Source organism: Tyto alba, unplaced genomic scaffold (assembly GCF_018691265.1).
Source record: "Tyto alba isolate M040663 unplaced genomic scaffold, T.alba_DEE_v4.0 Super-Scaffold_48, whole genome shotgun sequence".
Taxonomy (NCBI): Eukaryota; Metazoa; Chordata; class Aves; order Strigiformes; family Tytonidae; genus Tyto; species Tyto alba.
In genome coordinates, this window is record NW_024881324.1 from 23,993,915 (window position 1) to 24,011,203 (window position 17,289).

At 38.7% G+C, this 17,289-nt stretch overlaps 1 protein-coding gene across 3 annotated transcripts in view; it reads left to right on the plus strand.

Moving 5' to 3' along the window:
* Positions 1 to 17,289, plus strand: part of RETREG1 (reticulophagy regulator 1) — a 69,182-nt gene that overhangs the window by 6,886 nt on the left and 45,007 nt on the right. For 2 of the 3 annotated variants that reach the window (XM_042806621.1, XM_042806619.1), the window contains exons 2-3: positions 9,026 to 9,132; positions 10,914 to 10,944. The exons of the other annotated variant lie outside the window; for it this stretch is intronic. In XM_042806621.1, the coding sequence (XP_042662555.1) occupies positions 9,026 to 9,132; positions 10,914 to 10,944 (138 nt within the window). The remainder of the gene's footprint in view (positions 1 to 9,025; positions 9,133 to 10,913; positions 10,945 to 17,289) is intronic. 3 annotated transcript variants of the gene reach the window in all.

Genomic DNA, 17,289 nt, shown 5'->3' on the forward strand with positions numbered 1-17,289 from the left:
GAGGTTTCCTTGCAAACAGCGTGACATAATTTTGCAATGCGACATTTTGTTACTGATTTGATCCTGTTTCCCAGACCACCAATATGCTTCCAAACTTACCAGTTTATAAGCAAATATCTCTTTAGTGATTAAACGCAAAACATTTCAAAGATTTTTCTAATATTTTTGTTTAGAGAACTGTATTATTTTCATTTCTATTTAGACTTCACATGTAATTTCTTGTAATTGGGGGAGCGGGGATATGCAATTTGAATTCCTGTTCTGTGTGTTACTATCTCTAGTTAGAATTGTCCAGCAGTCTTTGCCCTTTCCCTTCAACCTGTGCACAGACCTCCAAGAGAGCTACCACTTATACAGGTGGCTTTCAAAGTAATAGTAGTTGAAATTTGTGGAAGTCTGTTTCTTATGACAAGAGATGTATTTATTTATTCTAAAATCTTTACTCCTGTTAAGTTGTAGCAGGTTTCCTAAAGAACGGCTGTCCGGGTTTGATTTGATCTGTGCTTTCTGACTGAACAAATACGATCCTAATTTTTTGAATAAAACCTGACAAATAAGCTTCTTGAATAAAAGGTTGATGACTAAATTGTCTTTGTCTTAACAAAGAAAGAATTGAAGAAAAACGCTGTGAGTTTTAGAATAATAATCATGCCCTTTCCGTTTCTTTATTTTTATGTACTTAATGATAGAATTTTTAGTCTTCTGGGCGCTATCCAATGGAAAACACATTGCTAGTTGGGACATAAGTCATGCGTCAACTGCTTTCCTGTTCTTCATTCTATTCTGGTTGAAATATTTTATTAAAAATCTTACATATCGAAGTTCTTGGATGGCATTCTTACTTAGAAATAACTTTAAGTTAAAAAGGTGTTTCCTCCTAATTTATGTTTGTACAGCTTACACTTTTCTCCACTAAATCAAAAGTAATTTTAAACAACTTAAGAAGCATTCTCTTACAGTATTTCGCATATTTTCAGCTAAACAGATATACAGCTGTTTAAATTAAAGCTGCCAGGCACCCAAAGTGGTGGTGTGCATATTTTAAACCTGGATTAATGTAAGATGTAGACTAAATGTTTTTTAAATTATTTTCGTCAACAAATTATGCTTTTTATAGGGGTGAGGAGGTTTTTCAGACAAAATTTATAGTCTTTGTTCATTCTAAAATTTTTGACAGCACATATGCAAATGTATTTTACATGTGTTTCCCTCTCTGCAACACGGAATCTTCTGTAGCTCAGTTTTTGTCTGTCTTTCAGACATGCATATTGACCATTAATTACTATATAAATACAATAAGATTCTACCAAATTCTATTCTATAAACAGATTCTATCAAAAAAGCACACATAACTTGTTCTGCCTTAAGTGAGTACATACATTTTTTGTGCACGGTTGGGGAAAAGATTTTTGCACTGTAATTCTTGAACAAGTGTCTAAATACTTTGAATCAGACCAAGATGTAAAGGAACAGGAAATATACTGGATTATTGAGTTTTGGATTTCAGTTATGTTGAGTACTTGAGCATTTGGATTTTGTTATTTATAGATACTTCATTTACAGGAGCTTAATATGACAATGATTTAAATCTAAGAGCAATTCGGATCGAAGTTGTAAATTCACGTTTTTAATAGATGTAAAAAGCAGGTTTTGCAAACCTGCTTTGGGATGTTCGGTTGGGAGAGTCAAATGTTAAATTACTTTTAAATAAAATATAGTTGAATTTAACATATATTGTTGCCTCTTGCTTCACAAGAGGGTCAAATGAAATGATGAAGCGGGTGATCAGGAAGAACACAAGCTTTCTGATGCTGCCTTCGCAGTGTATTTCAGCAGTGTTCTTCAGGAAGTGCATTTCATTCTGTATTTAGAAGAAAACTAACCCTTCTCGCCTTCCCCAGACCTCTGGCTTGAGAGAGGCATCAGAATTTGTCGCAACCAGACTGGTGCTGATCACTCCAGCAGTAAGCATTGGAGAATGGTCTGTGTTCGGCTCCAAGCAGCAAACAGTTACCACCAGGAAACAGTTATGACGACATCTTTTCCTTATCCACATGCCATCACTGTAGACCTCAGTTTGAAAGTGTTGGGCAGTTGCCTGTAAGAGCAGGAGTCAACGTACCTTCAGAAGTAGCAGATTAAAAAACAAACAAACAAACAAACAAAAAAAAAAACAAAAAAAAAAAAAAAACAAAAAAAAAAAAAAAAAAAAACAAAAAACCACAAACCAACCAAAACAAACAAACAAAAAAAAAAAACCAAAACAACAAAAACCAGAATATCCATTGATGGCAGTCGAGCATTCTCAAAATGCACTAGAAATATTTGTACAGGTGAGAGCCATTCTCTGTTTTATGTCATAGCCCATGTTTGCTTACCTGTGTCTTCCAGAAGCCTGGTTCTGTGGAGGACGATGGCTGGAAGGTGTTAGTGCATTTTCACCTTTGCATTTAACGAGGAAACAAGTATATACCAACCTGTGCTATTTAGAACTCTACAAAAACACACTGAAGAGTTTGGGCTTCCATTTTAAGATGTAAATATGTGTGTGTCTGAGCACTGAACTAAAGTCTGCAAATCACTCACACGGCCAATAAATGTGTCGTAATAGCTGACAGGGGAGCAAAGCTCCGTGTTCACATCTGTGTTATTCATAGCTTTCATGTGTCTGCATGATTATCTCTGTAATTGATCTAAGGATAGTTGGTTATGAAAAGCGTACCTATTAAGGCTTTCCAGAAATAACTTGCTCTGGCTACTGATAATCTAAATCGTTTAATTCTTGATGAAATATTTTCTCATGGTTTGTGTTTACAAAGCACAAGTCATTTATGATCGTAGAATGTGTTGTACAAGAACACCTTTGCAGCTGAAATGAGGCTTCTATCATCAAATTGGTGTATTTAACTTTTAAAGCAATTTAGTAGGTCTGTGCCTTCCCTGTATCTCACATGTACAATTAAAAACGGCTTTTGTCGAGCCCTGTGAGAGTTCATTATGTTCACAGACTGCAATATTGTATGTCAGTGTGTGCCTCTGAAATTTCTTAGCTGTCTTGTGCCACTTGAATGACTATGTATGATCAGGTTTGTGCAGCTAATTGTCCCAGGAGCTCTGCACTGGGAGGTGGCTGCTTCTTGATATAACAGATCCAGTGGATGATTTGCTATGTAAGTTAACATACCTTGCCAGTATTGTCACATGGCTGTCCCATACTATAAGGAGTTGGAAAAAATTCAAGGATAAGGTACTTTTCTATCTTTAGGTGATACGATATTAGATAGTATCACCTCCAGGAGCAAGTAAAGAAGCTCTCTAACCAGATTAGGCCTAATCACTAGTTTTAATGTGTTGTTCTTCTATGTATAGTCTTGCTTTTGCCATGGGGATTTCAGCTGCATTTGTTGTCCCATCTTTTCTTTCCATCTGACTTTCATGGCTATGGGAACCTTGTCAAAAGGATATGTATTTTTTTTTTTTATTTTTAGTCAGAGCACAATTCTTGACCTTAAACATAACATTTTAGCGAAATACGGAGGTTGCCAAAATACTGAAAAGGCTGCATTTGAATTTAGCAACTTCAGGATAGTCAGTAGAGATTAACGGCAATGCATATTTGTGTGACACTAAAAATAAAGAAGCATGACTTGCTAAGAAAAGTTGCATTATGGGATTTAAGAAAATTATTTTGTACTATGTAATTATCTGTAGGTAGGAAGAAATGAATGTGACTGAAATGCTGAAGAGCAGGTAGGGTAGCTCTCAGCAGAGGTTCAGAATGATGTGCTTTATTTTTTTTAATAAATGTCACATATATATGTAGTATTATGTATATGCATTAGTTTAAAATTACTATAGAAAAGAGTTTAGTGTTAATACAGTTGAAGAATTTTGACATTTAATTGTGGAATTTGACAAGTTTTGACTCTTAATTATGCAGCTGAGAATAATTTCAGTCCAGCCAGGCCAAGAAATTGAAACTGTTATGCCTTAAAGTTCCAAGTTCAGCATCTCACAGAAAAAGATTCTCCAGCCACTTTTAATGGACTAAAATAGTCATAGAATGAAAATACTGTTCAGGCTGGTAGGGGCCTCAGGATGTTTCTCATCCAACCTCCAGCTCAAAAAAGATGAGTAATTCAGAAGAGATTGCTCAGCGTTTTGTCTTTACAGCCTTCAAGGATGGAAATTCCACCACCTCTGTGGGCAGCCACCACTTAATTATCCTATCAGGCAATAGTTGATACCTTTCCAGTTTCATTTTAGAATCATGGTTTCTCAGTCTCTCACAGTGGAGTTCGGTAGCAGGCTTGGCTACATCAAGCTCTTCCTACGTAGGAGAACGTAGGTTGGAAGGACTACAGGAGCTCAGCTGGTTTGGCTTGCTCAAATTAGGTCCAGTTAGACCAAATTGCTCAAGTTCTTACACAGTCGTTTTTGGAGATAATACGCCGTAGCGGTCTGCCGTCTCCTTACTGCCCCCAGGAGCTCTTTCACCTGACTGCTCTATCCGTTAACCAGAGGACGTCTTTCACAGGTGAGGTCACGGCTGCCAGCAGCCCAGGGGGGAGGCATTTGTTGCAGCCCCCCAAACCAGATGCCCGTATCCCACCTCTGGAGCTGTGTCTGAGTGAGGATACCTGCTTCAGCCAGTGCTGGGGGCTGGCTCCTGTCACACCTCATGACCATTTTTGTGTGTCGTGGTTTGGGCCTGGTTGGCAGCCAACCACAATGCAGCAGCTCTCTCTACCTTCCCCTCCGGCAATGAGAAGGGACAGAGAGCCAGGCTTGGGGTTCAAGATAGGACTGGGATGGGGAAAATCCCCCTTTTATGATCACGAGCAAAAGGCAGACTCGTTAGGGGAAGAAAAAAAGAACATACATTTATTACAGACACTAACAACACATAACAGAGTAGGACAGTGAGAAGCATTGCCACATCTTGAGAACACCTTCCCCCCACCCCTCCCTTCTTCCCGGGCTCAGCTCTGCTCCCGATATCTCTACCTCCTCCCCCAGTGGTGCAGGGGCAGGGAATGGGGGGTGCAGTCAGCGCTGCCACTTCCTTCATGTTCAGTGAGGGGAGTGTCCGGAACTTGTTCCTCCTGCTCCATCGTGGTCCCCCTCTCACAGGAGACAGTCCTCCACAAACTTTCTCCGACTTGAATTCCTCCCATGGGCCGCAGCGTTCCCCACACTGCTCCGTCATGGGTCACTAACTTCCTCCGACTGGATTCCCTCCCACGGCTGCAGCCCTTCCCGAGCTGCTCCGGCGTGGGACTCCCCCGCATGCTGCAATCCTCCCAGCGCTGAATTACAGCAGTGGGGCTGCCTTTTCCCATGAGACCCCGGCCTTCTTCGGGCACAGAACCTTGATCATGCGAGCAGGAGCCACAGGCTGTAAATCCATGTCTGCTCCACCGTAGATCTCCATGGGTGGCAGGGGGTGGCCGCCCTGCCGTCTCCCCACAGGATCCAGGGGGGTCTCTGCTCCGGCACACCTCCCCCCTCCTTTCTTCCTCCATTCTTCCACTGACCTTGGTGTTCACGCAGCTGCAGCAACTCCTCCTCACAAGTCCCACTGCCCGTCACCACGTCCCTTCTTAAATACGTTATCGCAGAGGCGCAGCTGATTGGCTCAATTTCCCAAACAGAAGTGGAGCTGACGTGGAGCTGGGGGAGCTTTGAGAAGCTTCTCCCAGGGGGCCACCCCGATAGCCCCCTCCCCTGCCACCAAAAAACCCCACCACTCACTCAACCCAGGACATTGTGCAGTCCCAAACTGTCTATGGCAGACCTTCTTGGCCCCTTATCGTGCAAGCTGCCCTGTTAACTGCTGAATTCGTTATGTAAAATGCTTAATTCTGTACGTTGTTTTAACCTCTACTTTCTGGAAGAAAAACCTACACACCATACCTCTCAAAATACTTCAGAATTTCATGGGCTGGACAGCTCTTGTTTATGTGTCTAGTAATGGGTTTTACTTCCACACCACTTGTAGGATAAATTAAGCAATTCAAACTTCAGTCTGTTTTGTTTATTGCTTAAAAAGAGAGTGTAAAAGTTTGTTGAGTAAGTATAGCTATTGATGTTTCTACTAAACGCGTATTTTTGTGCCGTTTATGATGATGTTATTCTGGAGCCTTTCAGTTTTGTCAGACACGCGTGCACGTTAGAAATATTTAAGTAAACTCTGTTCTTTTCCTTAAAAAAAAAAAAAAAAAAAAAAAAAAAAAAAAGAGGAAAAAAAGCCCTAACTCCTAATAGTAAGCAAAAGGTACTAGTGAAACTTTTGGTTAGTCTGGTTGCTACACGTCATGCTGATAGTTCTTAGAAGAATTTTGAATCCTGACACTGTTAGCATAAGTGGTTTTCAGATCCCAGCATGTTGGACTCACCTTTTGATAAACTTATGATAGACATATGCCAAAAAAAAACCTACAAGGGGACCTTATCAGCTTTTGACCAGTAAGGTCTTCAAGGACGTAGATCTCTCTGACATACGGGTCACAGTTTTTCTAATCCGTATTGCTGGAGCACCTGAGGGCTGACACACGCTGGCTGTGAGTGAATTCATGAGAGAGCGCCTTTCTTGCAAACAGCACAGTCTAAATAAATGGTACTGAAGCACTGGAGGAAGGAGTGTGACAGCTAATAACGTTAAGTCACAAAAAGTACCATCAGAACAATTCAAAGCCCTCCGAATAAGTGAGGAGCCCTTGTCTGGTGACTACATCAGCTGCTCCAGCTAGATCGCAGTTTTTTCCCCAAAAGCTATGGAGCAGAAAGTCTGCAGTATTGGGAAGGCAGAATGACATGACTTGGGAACATCTTTCAGTGAGGATGCTACCTTGTTAATCCTTGTTTGCTAATCCTCCTCCGTATTAGGGCAGTTGTTTTTAACAGCAGGTGACAGCTGTGATTGCAATGAAACTAGGAGAACGGTTTAGTTGTGAGCATAAAGTAGGTCAAACATGTTCTGTATATTCTTTGAAAGATAGACTAAACCTTCTTAGTAAACATCTGGTCTTACCTTTAAGAACTAGTAAAACGTGAATGTGTGTATGTATGCACACAAACATAAATTTCAGTATTGTATATCTTTGAAACCGTTGAGGACTGGTCAATGGTAGTCGCTAAGTCAATGGGTACTGTCTGGTTCTATAAAATATTAATGCAGAAGCACCAGAAAGAACTTACAGAGTAGCCATGGTATTAAGCCCACGTAATTTAAAGGTCTGCATTTGTTGTAAACTTCTGATGCCAAGAAGTTGTATGAAAAATTCTTCATTTGCTGCTTCTGTACAGTGTCACATCTCTCCCCACACACCCAGTTATCAATAAGTTAAATAAGTGGGCTAAACAGAGTCTTCAGTGCAGTTGAACTTAATCCTTAAACAGAATCAAGGGTTTTTAATGCTGAAGATTATTACAAACTAAAATAGTGGGACAACATTATGAAAAGCTGTTGGGAGTTTTGATTTAATGAGCTATGCTTGGGCAGCTTTGAAAGAACTTACCTTGTAATGATTTTTCTCTACACATTTCTGTTGATTTTCTTGAGCTGGCTGAAATTACACAGAGGTACTGATTTCATACTACTTTTTTTTTTTTTTTTTTTTTTTGATAGAATAGTCTTACACTTCAAACTCAGCACAGATGCAGAAGCCCTTCATAAAAAACCTTTGAGTGAGTTTATCTGTTCGTATTGGAAAACATATTCTAGTCTGCTCGGGGAGATTAGGCAATATGAGTTTCTGCGTAAATGTGAAAATTAATGGCATGAACATTTTCTTTGATGCAGTCCTGTTTTTTGAGGATTTCAAGGAATATTGGAGCACTTTTCCAAAACTGCATTGTGTCCTGAGCTTGTTAGAAATATCTGGAATTCAAATTTCTGTTTAAAATTTAAAGTGTTCTCAAAGGGTGTCTCTTGGCTTCCTCCAGAATCCATGCTTGCTACTCCTTTTCACGTCCCTTCCCCCTCTTTCTTGCAGAAAAACTCTGCAGCAGCAACCAGTTGGGTGGCCAGTTGCCCTGTTCCCAAATCCAAGAGGTTTCTTGGAAACCTCTCAGCTTTGTATGATTTTGTTTCTGTTGTAACTCTTACTTGATCCGCTACCTTGAACAGTGACTTCTTACTGGTTTTGTCTATCCTCAACTTCTTTTTTTTTTTTTTAAGTTAATTGGGTTTGCTTTTACCTTAAAAATACATTAATGTGCTCATTATCTGTATTCAGATCTCTGATTTAAAGTGCTCGAAACAAGCGATTAAAATACTCCAGGTTTTTTTTTAATTTTATTTAATTGAATTTTAATTCTTTTACACTTCACATCATTTTTTGTGAGTTAAGATTTGTCAGTAAAACAGATGTGTTAATCTCCCAACTAATCTCCAAACACACCTGGATAGCAGTGTCAACAGGGCATGAGATTATAAATCATTCATTCTGAGTCTAGGTCTGTTTGACTTGACTAGACATGTTCTAAACAATTCCATAATGGAAAACAGAATTCACAAAAGTTCATTATGAAGACAAGTTCGCGTATTATGCCATGGATAGTTTTACCTCATCTTTGCCTCTGAAAGAATGATTTATATAAAAATCTTGTGGGAACATAGGCCCTATAGGAAGCACAAGAAAATGTTTAACCTTTCTTATACGTGTTGTGCTAAGACAATTTATGTTAATAAAACCATAACTAATTTTAAAAGTAATGTTTCCTATGCAGTAATTAAAATACTTTTTGTTTTCTATATTTCCTCTGTGCTTATGTAGAGTATGGACAAAAATTACTACAAATTCAATGTTTAACAATTGTATCTGTAAATGAGACAGTCACGCTCGGAGCCCTCAATGTTTGCTTCCTGTGAAAAGGTTGTGGGGAGAAACTAAATTCAATTAATGTAATATCAGTCTATTTTTTTCCTCTGTCTTTTCAGTACTCATAGCAGGTGTCAGTTTACGTATGCTTCCAATAAGTTTAAAAGTATTCAATATTTGTTTATTTCTTAACATTCTAGGTTTGTTGCACTAACCCCTTGGAGAGTGTATCATCTGACTTCTCTCATAATACTTGGCGTGCTAATTCTTCAGATAATAAAGGATTTAGTATTCTCAAGGTTAAAAGGTAAGGCAGTATACTGATAGTGTTCCTTGCTTAAACACCTGCAATTCAGAGCAAGTTAGTTCATTACTACATCCACTTTGATATTACGATTATTATAAAAGTATTAGCTAATTTCAGAATATATCTATGATGATCTATTACCGTTTTCAATGAAATTTTGCTATATTTTATAGAAAGGGCATTAGGATATTTGTTTTAGCAGGAGTATAATTGGTGTCAGTGAACAATCATTCTTGTTTCTTAGCTGCTAGGTCTGAAAATGCATTGTTTTCCAAAATACAAAATTTTCCTAAACATCCATACTACTTCTGACATTGCTCTAATCATATCATTGTCGGAATGTGTGGGAGACCCAATATAAATTGGTCAATTTAGGTAGTTTCTCACTCTGTTTACAGTCTTAGCACAGTTGAATTAAGAAGTGAGCTGTATTTTTTTTTTCTAATTTATGTAGTGTTTTGTTTCCAGTGTCTATAAAGTCTTACGTGAATACAACCAAGCTTGAAAGGGATTTTGACTTTGTTGGCTGGACTGGTGTTTTGGGTTTTTTTTTTAATTCCTGTCCTGTACTTCATTACCATCTTGAAAATTCTTTGGCAGAATGCTCATCATCAGTCTGTAATTTTCATTGTCAGGAAGATTTTCTGTTTCAAGTGCCTTATTTTGCATTTTGTTCGATGTTGAATCCCCACGCAAAGTGTTTGAAAAAGTCAACTGGACGTAATACAAAAGCAGGAAATAGGTGTCAGAGGAGCATGGTATTCCTGTTTGATATGCTACCACGTCATTTCTGACTGCCAAAGCCTATTGTTCCCTGCTAAGTTACAGCAGCTATTTGCAACCTTTTCTGAAGCACGGTTTATTGTCATTGCCTCCTCCGGAGTCTTCATTACCACGCTGTTTCCTGCCTGAGCATTACAAGCTCAGAGGCCAACTTTTTATAAAGCTTAGCAGAATTTATTTTGTAAGCTCTGTGTGGTATAAATCACCGCTGATGTTGAATACCTCACTAGTTGGAAGTTGATGTTTTACATAAATTGTCTCTTAGATGTAATTACTGATATTTTTGTCTTGACCCAATCCAAGATGTGCCAAGATTGACCAAGCTGAGAGAGTAAGAATACCATTCCATCTTCATTTGTGTTTCACTCCTGTTTCCAAGTGATGATTTAACCGTTCACCACAGAGGCAAAGCTGGGAAGACATGTGTTTCCCAGCTTACAGAATGATTATTTTACTATAATTAACTTTTTTATTTTACTATTGTCTGTGATGACATTGTACACAGAGTTCAAGAACAATTAGGTTCTTGAAGTAATACTATAGAAATCCTGCGATAGTGACTTGAAATCAATGAAGTAGTACTCCAAAAAGCAGTAAAAAATTCTTCTTAGTGTAACACTTCTGTGTGTGGGGCTGCTTCACACTTCCAGCCAGCCACTAGATGGCAAGACTATTACAGATTCATGAGGAATGTAGAAAGTGGTGGTCAGTTTGTAGATGCAAAGTATAAGTTATGCTGGTTTTCTTCCAGGTGAAAGTGTAGCAATACAAGATACTGGTTTTTTTTTTCCATTTACATTTTTAACTGGTATGTTAAGTTTACAGAAAACAATTCAAGAACTGTTATTCTTAAGTTAATGTACCCCTCCTGTTTCAACTGTTACAGAGACTCTCTTAGTCATTTTATCCCAAATTTGAACATTCCTTGTGCGTAAAGAAGAAAAAAATTGTTTCTCTTTTAGTGCATTGTGTTTCATCTTATATTCCCACAATTTCAGGTGCACAGCTTTGGAGGACCATCACTGGCAAGTAGGTATATTATTTTTAATACATTGCTTACTTTATTTCCTTTGGATTTTTTTACAGTTACTCCGGTATTTTTAAAAGTCTGTTTTCCCACTAATTAAAATAGAACTTAATTATTTTGATCTTAGTGTCTTTTCTAAGTTTATTGCTGCTTGTTCATCAGTTTTCATTTTCAATAACTTTGCAGAAAGTGTATTTTTTCTGATGTGAGTTATATTAAAGTATACAGTAGCATCAAAATGGGGTGGTGAGGGAAACAGAAAAGGCCTTGCCTCTGTGTAAGCACTGCTCAGCAGTAACAGAAATATCCCTGGGTTATCAACACTGTTTTCAGCACAAATCCAAAACATAGCCCCATACTACCTACTGTGAAGAAAATTAACTCTATCCCAGCCAAAAGCAGCACAATTTATAGTGGGATTATCATACTTTGTGTTTTCTGGGAATTGGTGTTTTCTTTGAAGTTGGTTATTAGGGAAAAATACTGTGTTGCTTAAGGAGGTAACTTTCTCTTGGAATATCATTATACCAGTGCTATCTAGAAGGAGGTAAGCTTGCTGAGGTTTCCCTGTATCTCTGTAGTAGCCAACACAAGTAATTAATCATTAATATTTCAAATAAATATTAGTTGATATCCATAGGAATAGAAAATAATAATTATGAAACCCGTTGACTTGCCATTGGGCTGTCTCAGTCCACAGGCAAATGTTTTTATCAAGTTGTTAGTGTAGAGTATATAACTATTTAAAATCAATTTTAACTGATTTAATTTGTTTGCAGTATAAACAATGTCTCTAAACAGTTTACAGACAATTACTTTTCAGACTAAAAGTCTGTATATTTAAGGCATTATTCTTCTGCAGTTAAAGTTCCATAATTCCTTGCAGTTGGTCTCTGTCTTTACCAGAATAATTCCCCTCATATTTCAAGACTTCTCAGTCTCCATAAGATCATTTATTGAGAGACCCTGTTGAAAGCCTTCTCAGAAATCCAGGTGAATTTTCATCGATACCAGTGTTCAACTACAAGCTGGTTGACTTTTTGAAAGCACGGGAGGTTTGTGCTGTGATGTTCTCCGCAGCGTACCACAGGACAGGCATGCATGTCCTTTATTAGATTTTCTCACAGTTTGCACAGAGCAGAGATGAGCCTTCACTGATTCGCAGTTCTCTGGCTCTTGCATGCCTTCTCTAAAAATAGATGTTGCTTTAGACACTTCACAGACCTCTGGTGTTAAGGCAGCTTTAAGAGAGGTTACTGAACATAAATTACATTTCAGTTGTTGCACGTGGTTGTTTCATTTAGAACTTTTATAAGTTCATGTGAAGACTTTGCATTTTTTTGCACTGGGGTTGGGTGTTTGTTTTTCTTTTTTATGAATGCTAACACAAATGTGCCCGTTGATTGTGTTGAAATTGGAAAAACTGTTGTAAGATGTTGAGGCTGGGTGCATGGTTGCTTTTCATTTTACTCAACTGGATATGAAAGACTCTTTTCAAGTCATCTGATATAAGCAAGATGTATCAGACGCCTCCATACTCCTCTGTTTACCAAAAACACTACCCAGCTGAGAATCGCACAGTTAAATAACATACAGAGAGAAAATGTAGATCTGGGGTAATTTGAAGGAGCGGCAATGCCTAATCTAGTAAATTAAATGTGGTTTTGATCACTTTCTGGCACCATGGCCCCCAGGCACAGGACAGCTGTGTCCGTAGCATTTAACTGCCTTATGGCAGACTGGTGCCCTGTGCGGGCTGGAAAGGATTCCTGGTCTGTGCCAACTTGGAAACTACCTTGAGTTGTTTGGGAAAGTGCTGCTTGGCATGTGCCAAAACTGTGCCAAGAGCTATTTTTAATGGTTTTAGCTGCATAAATGAGCAATTCTAGTGCCCGTCAGCATTGCCGCACACAGTTTATTAAAATCAATATAGTCAGAAAGTAACAAATGGTCTGAACAGACTCGTTTCCTGGCTAACATTTGTGTTAATGTAATTCTGGTTTTGAAAATTAGTATCAATTAGTCGCTATCACACTATGATATTTCATAAATGGTGGCACAGCTTTATCATGATTTTAATAGTGAAATGTTATGCTTTGTACTATTATTTTTGTACGTAAAACTTGACAGCTGATAGTTTGAGGATGAATGCTTGATTATCACCGTTCTGAAACTTGCATTTTTTCAGCATTCGCGTGCATTCTGCATCCTTTCTGTTGCTGCACATATACTCCAAGCATCAAAGTCCTTCAATAAAGATACTGTTAATTTGTTGCACTTGCTTTTGGTCCTTCTTGATCTTTGCTGAGCGCTGCTGACTAGTTAAAGCAGGTATAGCCTCACTTTTTCATTCTTGTAACTCAAGTGGAGAATGCTAGTTGTCTCCCATGTAAAATGTGTCTGTGTAAGACCACCTGTGTTTTTAGTTCTAAGGGAGTTATTTAGTACTATTTTAAGTTTAAAATTTTCAAACTGAAGCAAGATGACATCTCATCCTGAACCTTTTTCGGTGCAACAGGCTCTTCTAGCACATTCTGGTTTTGAATCTGCTTCTGTTTCTGAGGAACTTCTCTACTAATATTTTGCCTTTTTTAAAAAATGGGTAACAACTGTTAAAGGAGCAGTGGAGAAGGTCACTTGTTAAGTTACTTTTTTTTTCTTTATATAGCTGTTTCATTTCTTCCTATCCTAGCAAGGTTTCTTGGAAACCTGATGCTTCGCTAGTCAGTGCTAGTAAATGTATTAGAATATGCACAGGAATTGTGGCACACCTTCATTTCTTGAGTGGTCAAGCTTAAGGAAGTGAAATTAACATTAATTCCAAATTATCCTTTTACAGCAAGCCTAAAAAAATAAGCAGTTGCAGCCTGAGATGAGACTAAGCAACGGTTCTTTAAAACGGCCATCAGAGAGTGACTGAGGAGAATAAGCCAGAAACAAAGGAGTTAATGCTGTGAAAACTGGCAGCTCCACATAGCTAGTTTTCGGGTCCCCCTATGCTTTCTCATTTTCTTAAACAAATCAAAGCTACTAACTTCCAGGAAGAGACTTGCCCGACCAAAGATGATGCTAAGCTTGCTGCTGCACTAACAGCCGCATCAGCCTCACAGGCTGCAGGTCGTGTGTGGTACTTACTACAGTATTATACATTGAACGTCTTCGTTATAATTCTGTAGGCCATGAAAATAAGTCCTGAAAGGGTTCTGCTGGTCCTGTAGTTCGAAAGAAAGGCTTTCTCTTCCTGGGGAGGGGGGCTTTCTTCACAGGTAAACTTGGGTACTCTCTTCTGGTCCCAATAGGAGGGAAAAATAAGAACGGCACCCTGAACAGCGTGTCTTATCCACTGCTGCCAATATGATCAAACTGATCAAGGCTCAGACTTCCGTAAGAAGAAACAGGAACATTACAAGAAAAAAGGACACTTCTTGGCTGCAGCTTTTAACTGGCAGCTGTCTTTATTGAAGCAATTTAGGACTTGATGTTGAAAACCATGGGTTTAATATTAAAGCCCTCTTGAAGCTCAGTAGTTAGCCAAGTGGGGTATTTCTAAGATCATAGCCTTCACTGACAGAAGGTTACACACGGACACACAGAGGTTATTGTCTAAACCCAGGACATTCCTATTCCTCACCACCCCACTCTTCCAGTCCCTCCTTCCTGGATTCCTTTTATGAGAGTTAACCTTGGGGATTCCTGAGGACTCTCAGAGCCATCTTCCAGGGGAGCGTTGCTGCGTGGTAGGGGACCACAACCATTATTGGGTGCTAAATTCCCGTTGGGATAGATCAGCTTCAAGTTCAGGTCATAACTTTCCAATACCTGAATTCATCTTTTGACCTAGACAAATTCCACGCTTGCTTCAGTCCAGCTGATAGACATTTGAACGCATTGCAATGGTCAGTGCGCTCTGAAGAACAGTGTTCTGTACTAGCCCCATTCAGAGCTTGACAGGCTTCACACAAGGTGTGATTATTGTTTTATTCCAAGGAAAAAAAAAAAAAAAAAACAAACAAACAAATACAAAACATCTTTTGAATCTGAACAGAACTCCATAATGCACTTGCGCAAAATTATTCCTAATATATCACTGACAGCAGTGGAAAAAAACTCATGTTATCACCCCCTTTCATCTAATTATATGTTTCCTTTATTACGTCTGATGCTTTACATATCTCTGATTTGTATATGCGTCGCCTGCTGGGTTTGCTTAAGACACTCTGCAAGTCATTAGCCTAAAGATTTCTGATGTAGTCTCCCTAGTCTTATTTTGTGATCAATGGAGAAAGGGTTGAAATACTCGGTGAGATACATAGTATGATTCCTCTTGTCCTAAACGAAATGTCTGCAGGCTGGTCAGGTACATTGTACCTTAATGGTGACCTGTTGTTTCCTTTGAATATATACAGAAAGCCGAAGGTGGTGAGGTGAGTAAGAGCGTTAACAACCCTTGTGTCATCGTTCCCGGGGGGTGTGGAGGCCTGTCTGTCTCAGAGGTGCCACTGGCCGGTGCTTGTGGTTCCAGTAAGAAGCTGGCTCTTGCAGCAACGTGCTGGAATACCATTCCACAGCACTAACGACTTCAGGGCCCGACAAACAAGCACGGGCTCTAGATTTACCTCTGTCTCGTTGTGCATGCAAGCTGTTTCTCTGAAATGAATTTGAAGCACAGTACGATCGTTTATTCGGATCGCTCTTGAGACCCCGAGGATGTGTTGCTTAATTGTATCTCAAAAAAAAACGTTCTGTCCTTCGGGGTGTGGCGAGGAGATCTCTTTGCAGACGCGCAGATTAGGAAATGAGAAGTCTTTTTCCATTAGGAAATTGAAACAGAATCAAGGTTGTAAGGGAGGTGTTTCTGGTTTATGCTTGTTAGTCCATTTCCTTGGCGTTACAGGTGGGAACGAAGCTACTGTAAGCCTGGGCCAGTCAGTACCGAGACGTGGGGCTGTTGGTATCAGTTCCTGTTGCACGGTCCCTTAGTCTTGTTTTGGTCATCCAGACAAGATCCATTCTTCAGATGGCTGTACACAACTGCATGAAATCTGGTAACAGACTGAAGAAAAAACTTCACGTGGACTTAAAGGAAGGCAGAGGGTAGAATATAGTCTAATACATAAATAGATAAAAATAGGCTTCAGAGTGCAAGCATTCCCTTTTTCGGTTGCTTCAATATAATTTGAAGGCATCTAGTGTAATCAAAATCTTCCACTCCTGGTATTTTGTAATGTTTGCTGTTCTGGTCAGTTCAGCTCATTTATTCAAATGAGTTTGTACTAGCATATATATATATATATATATATATATATATATATATATATATATATATATATATATATATATGGCTAAATAACATGCCTCAAATAATTCTACTTAAAAATACGATTCTCCCAAATGTTCTTAATATAAAAAAGTGGTTGCAGACCTGCAGGAAGTGGATTCATACTTGTGGAACTGTAGTCTTAGCAATAGAAATTGAGTTTTATTTACAGGTTAAACGTATATTTTATGTATTCGGTAGCCACTGTACTTCTCACATATCAAACTGTAATTATTCTTTGTTTTATATAATGCACTGTCACAGCTCAGATTGCTAGAAATACGCGTGGTGGGTTTTTTTCCAAATCATAAAGACGCATTATTTATAAATGCTTAAACTTCCTGCAGATTGCAGAAAGAATTGTGTACATTGCAAAAACTTCTTGGCAATTCTATTTCTTTTTTTTTTTTTTTTTTTTTTTTTTTCTATATTGTGTGACTTTATTTCCAAGTTCTTAGCTCAATTCTCTGGTAATGTGTTCTTTGGGGTTTGTTTTTATATTTGGTAAATGATAAAATCAGCATTCTGGTAAAATTTTGTGTGTTTGTTTTATTAGAGGAACAAAAAAGAATAATATTTCAATAGAAAGGATGTAACTTTGGCAAAACTGTCACACTTGAAGTCTGAAGACCATTTAATACATTTTCCTACGCACTTGTTTTTTGGCTGGTGGGTTCTGTTTTAAGGGGAGGGGGAAACAAAGGAGATGGCACGGCCTATATAGGTGTTGTATATCTTGCTGATAGAAATAGTTGCTCTGTTTGGCTTGGTTTTTTTTCTTATATTTGCCAGAAATAATGTGTGCTGCACATAACTGATTTCCTCTCACACAGAGCGGTTTGCAGACTTTTGAAGTCAGGCCTACTACCTGTGGTTCTCTAGTAATGTGATTTATAATGTGATTTTTGCCTTAGCCATCACAAGACATTTTCCTCCCTTCCTCATCTCCAGGAGCTCAACTCACCTTTCATTATGGAGGGTGCATGGGAGAGATGAGGAGAAAATGTTGGAATTGTCCAGCCTCTTTACT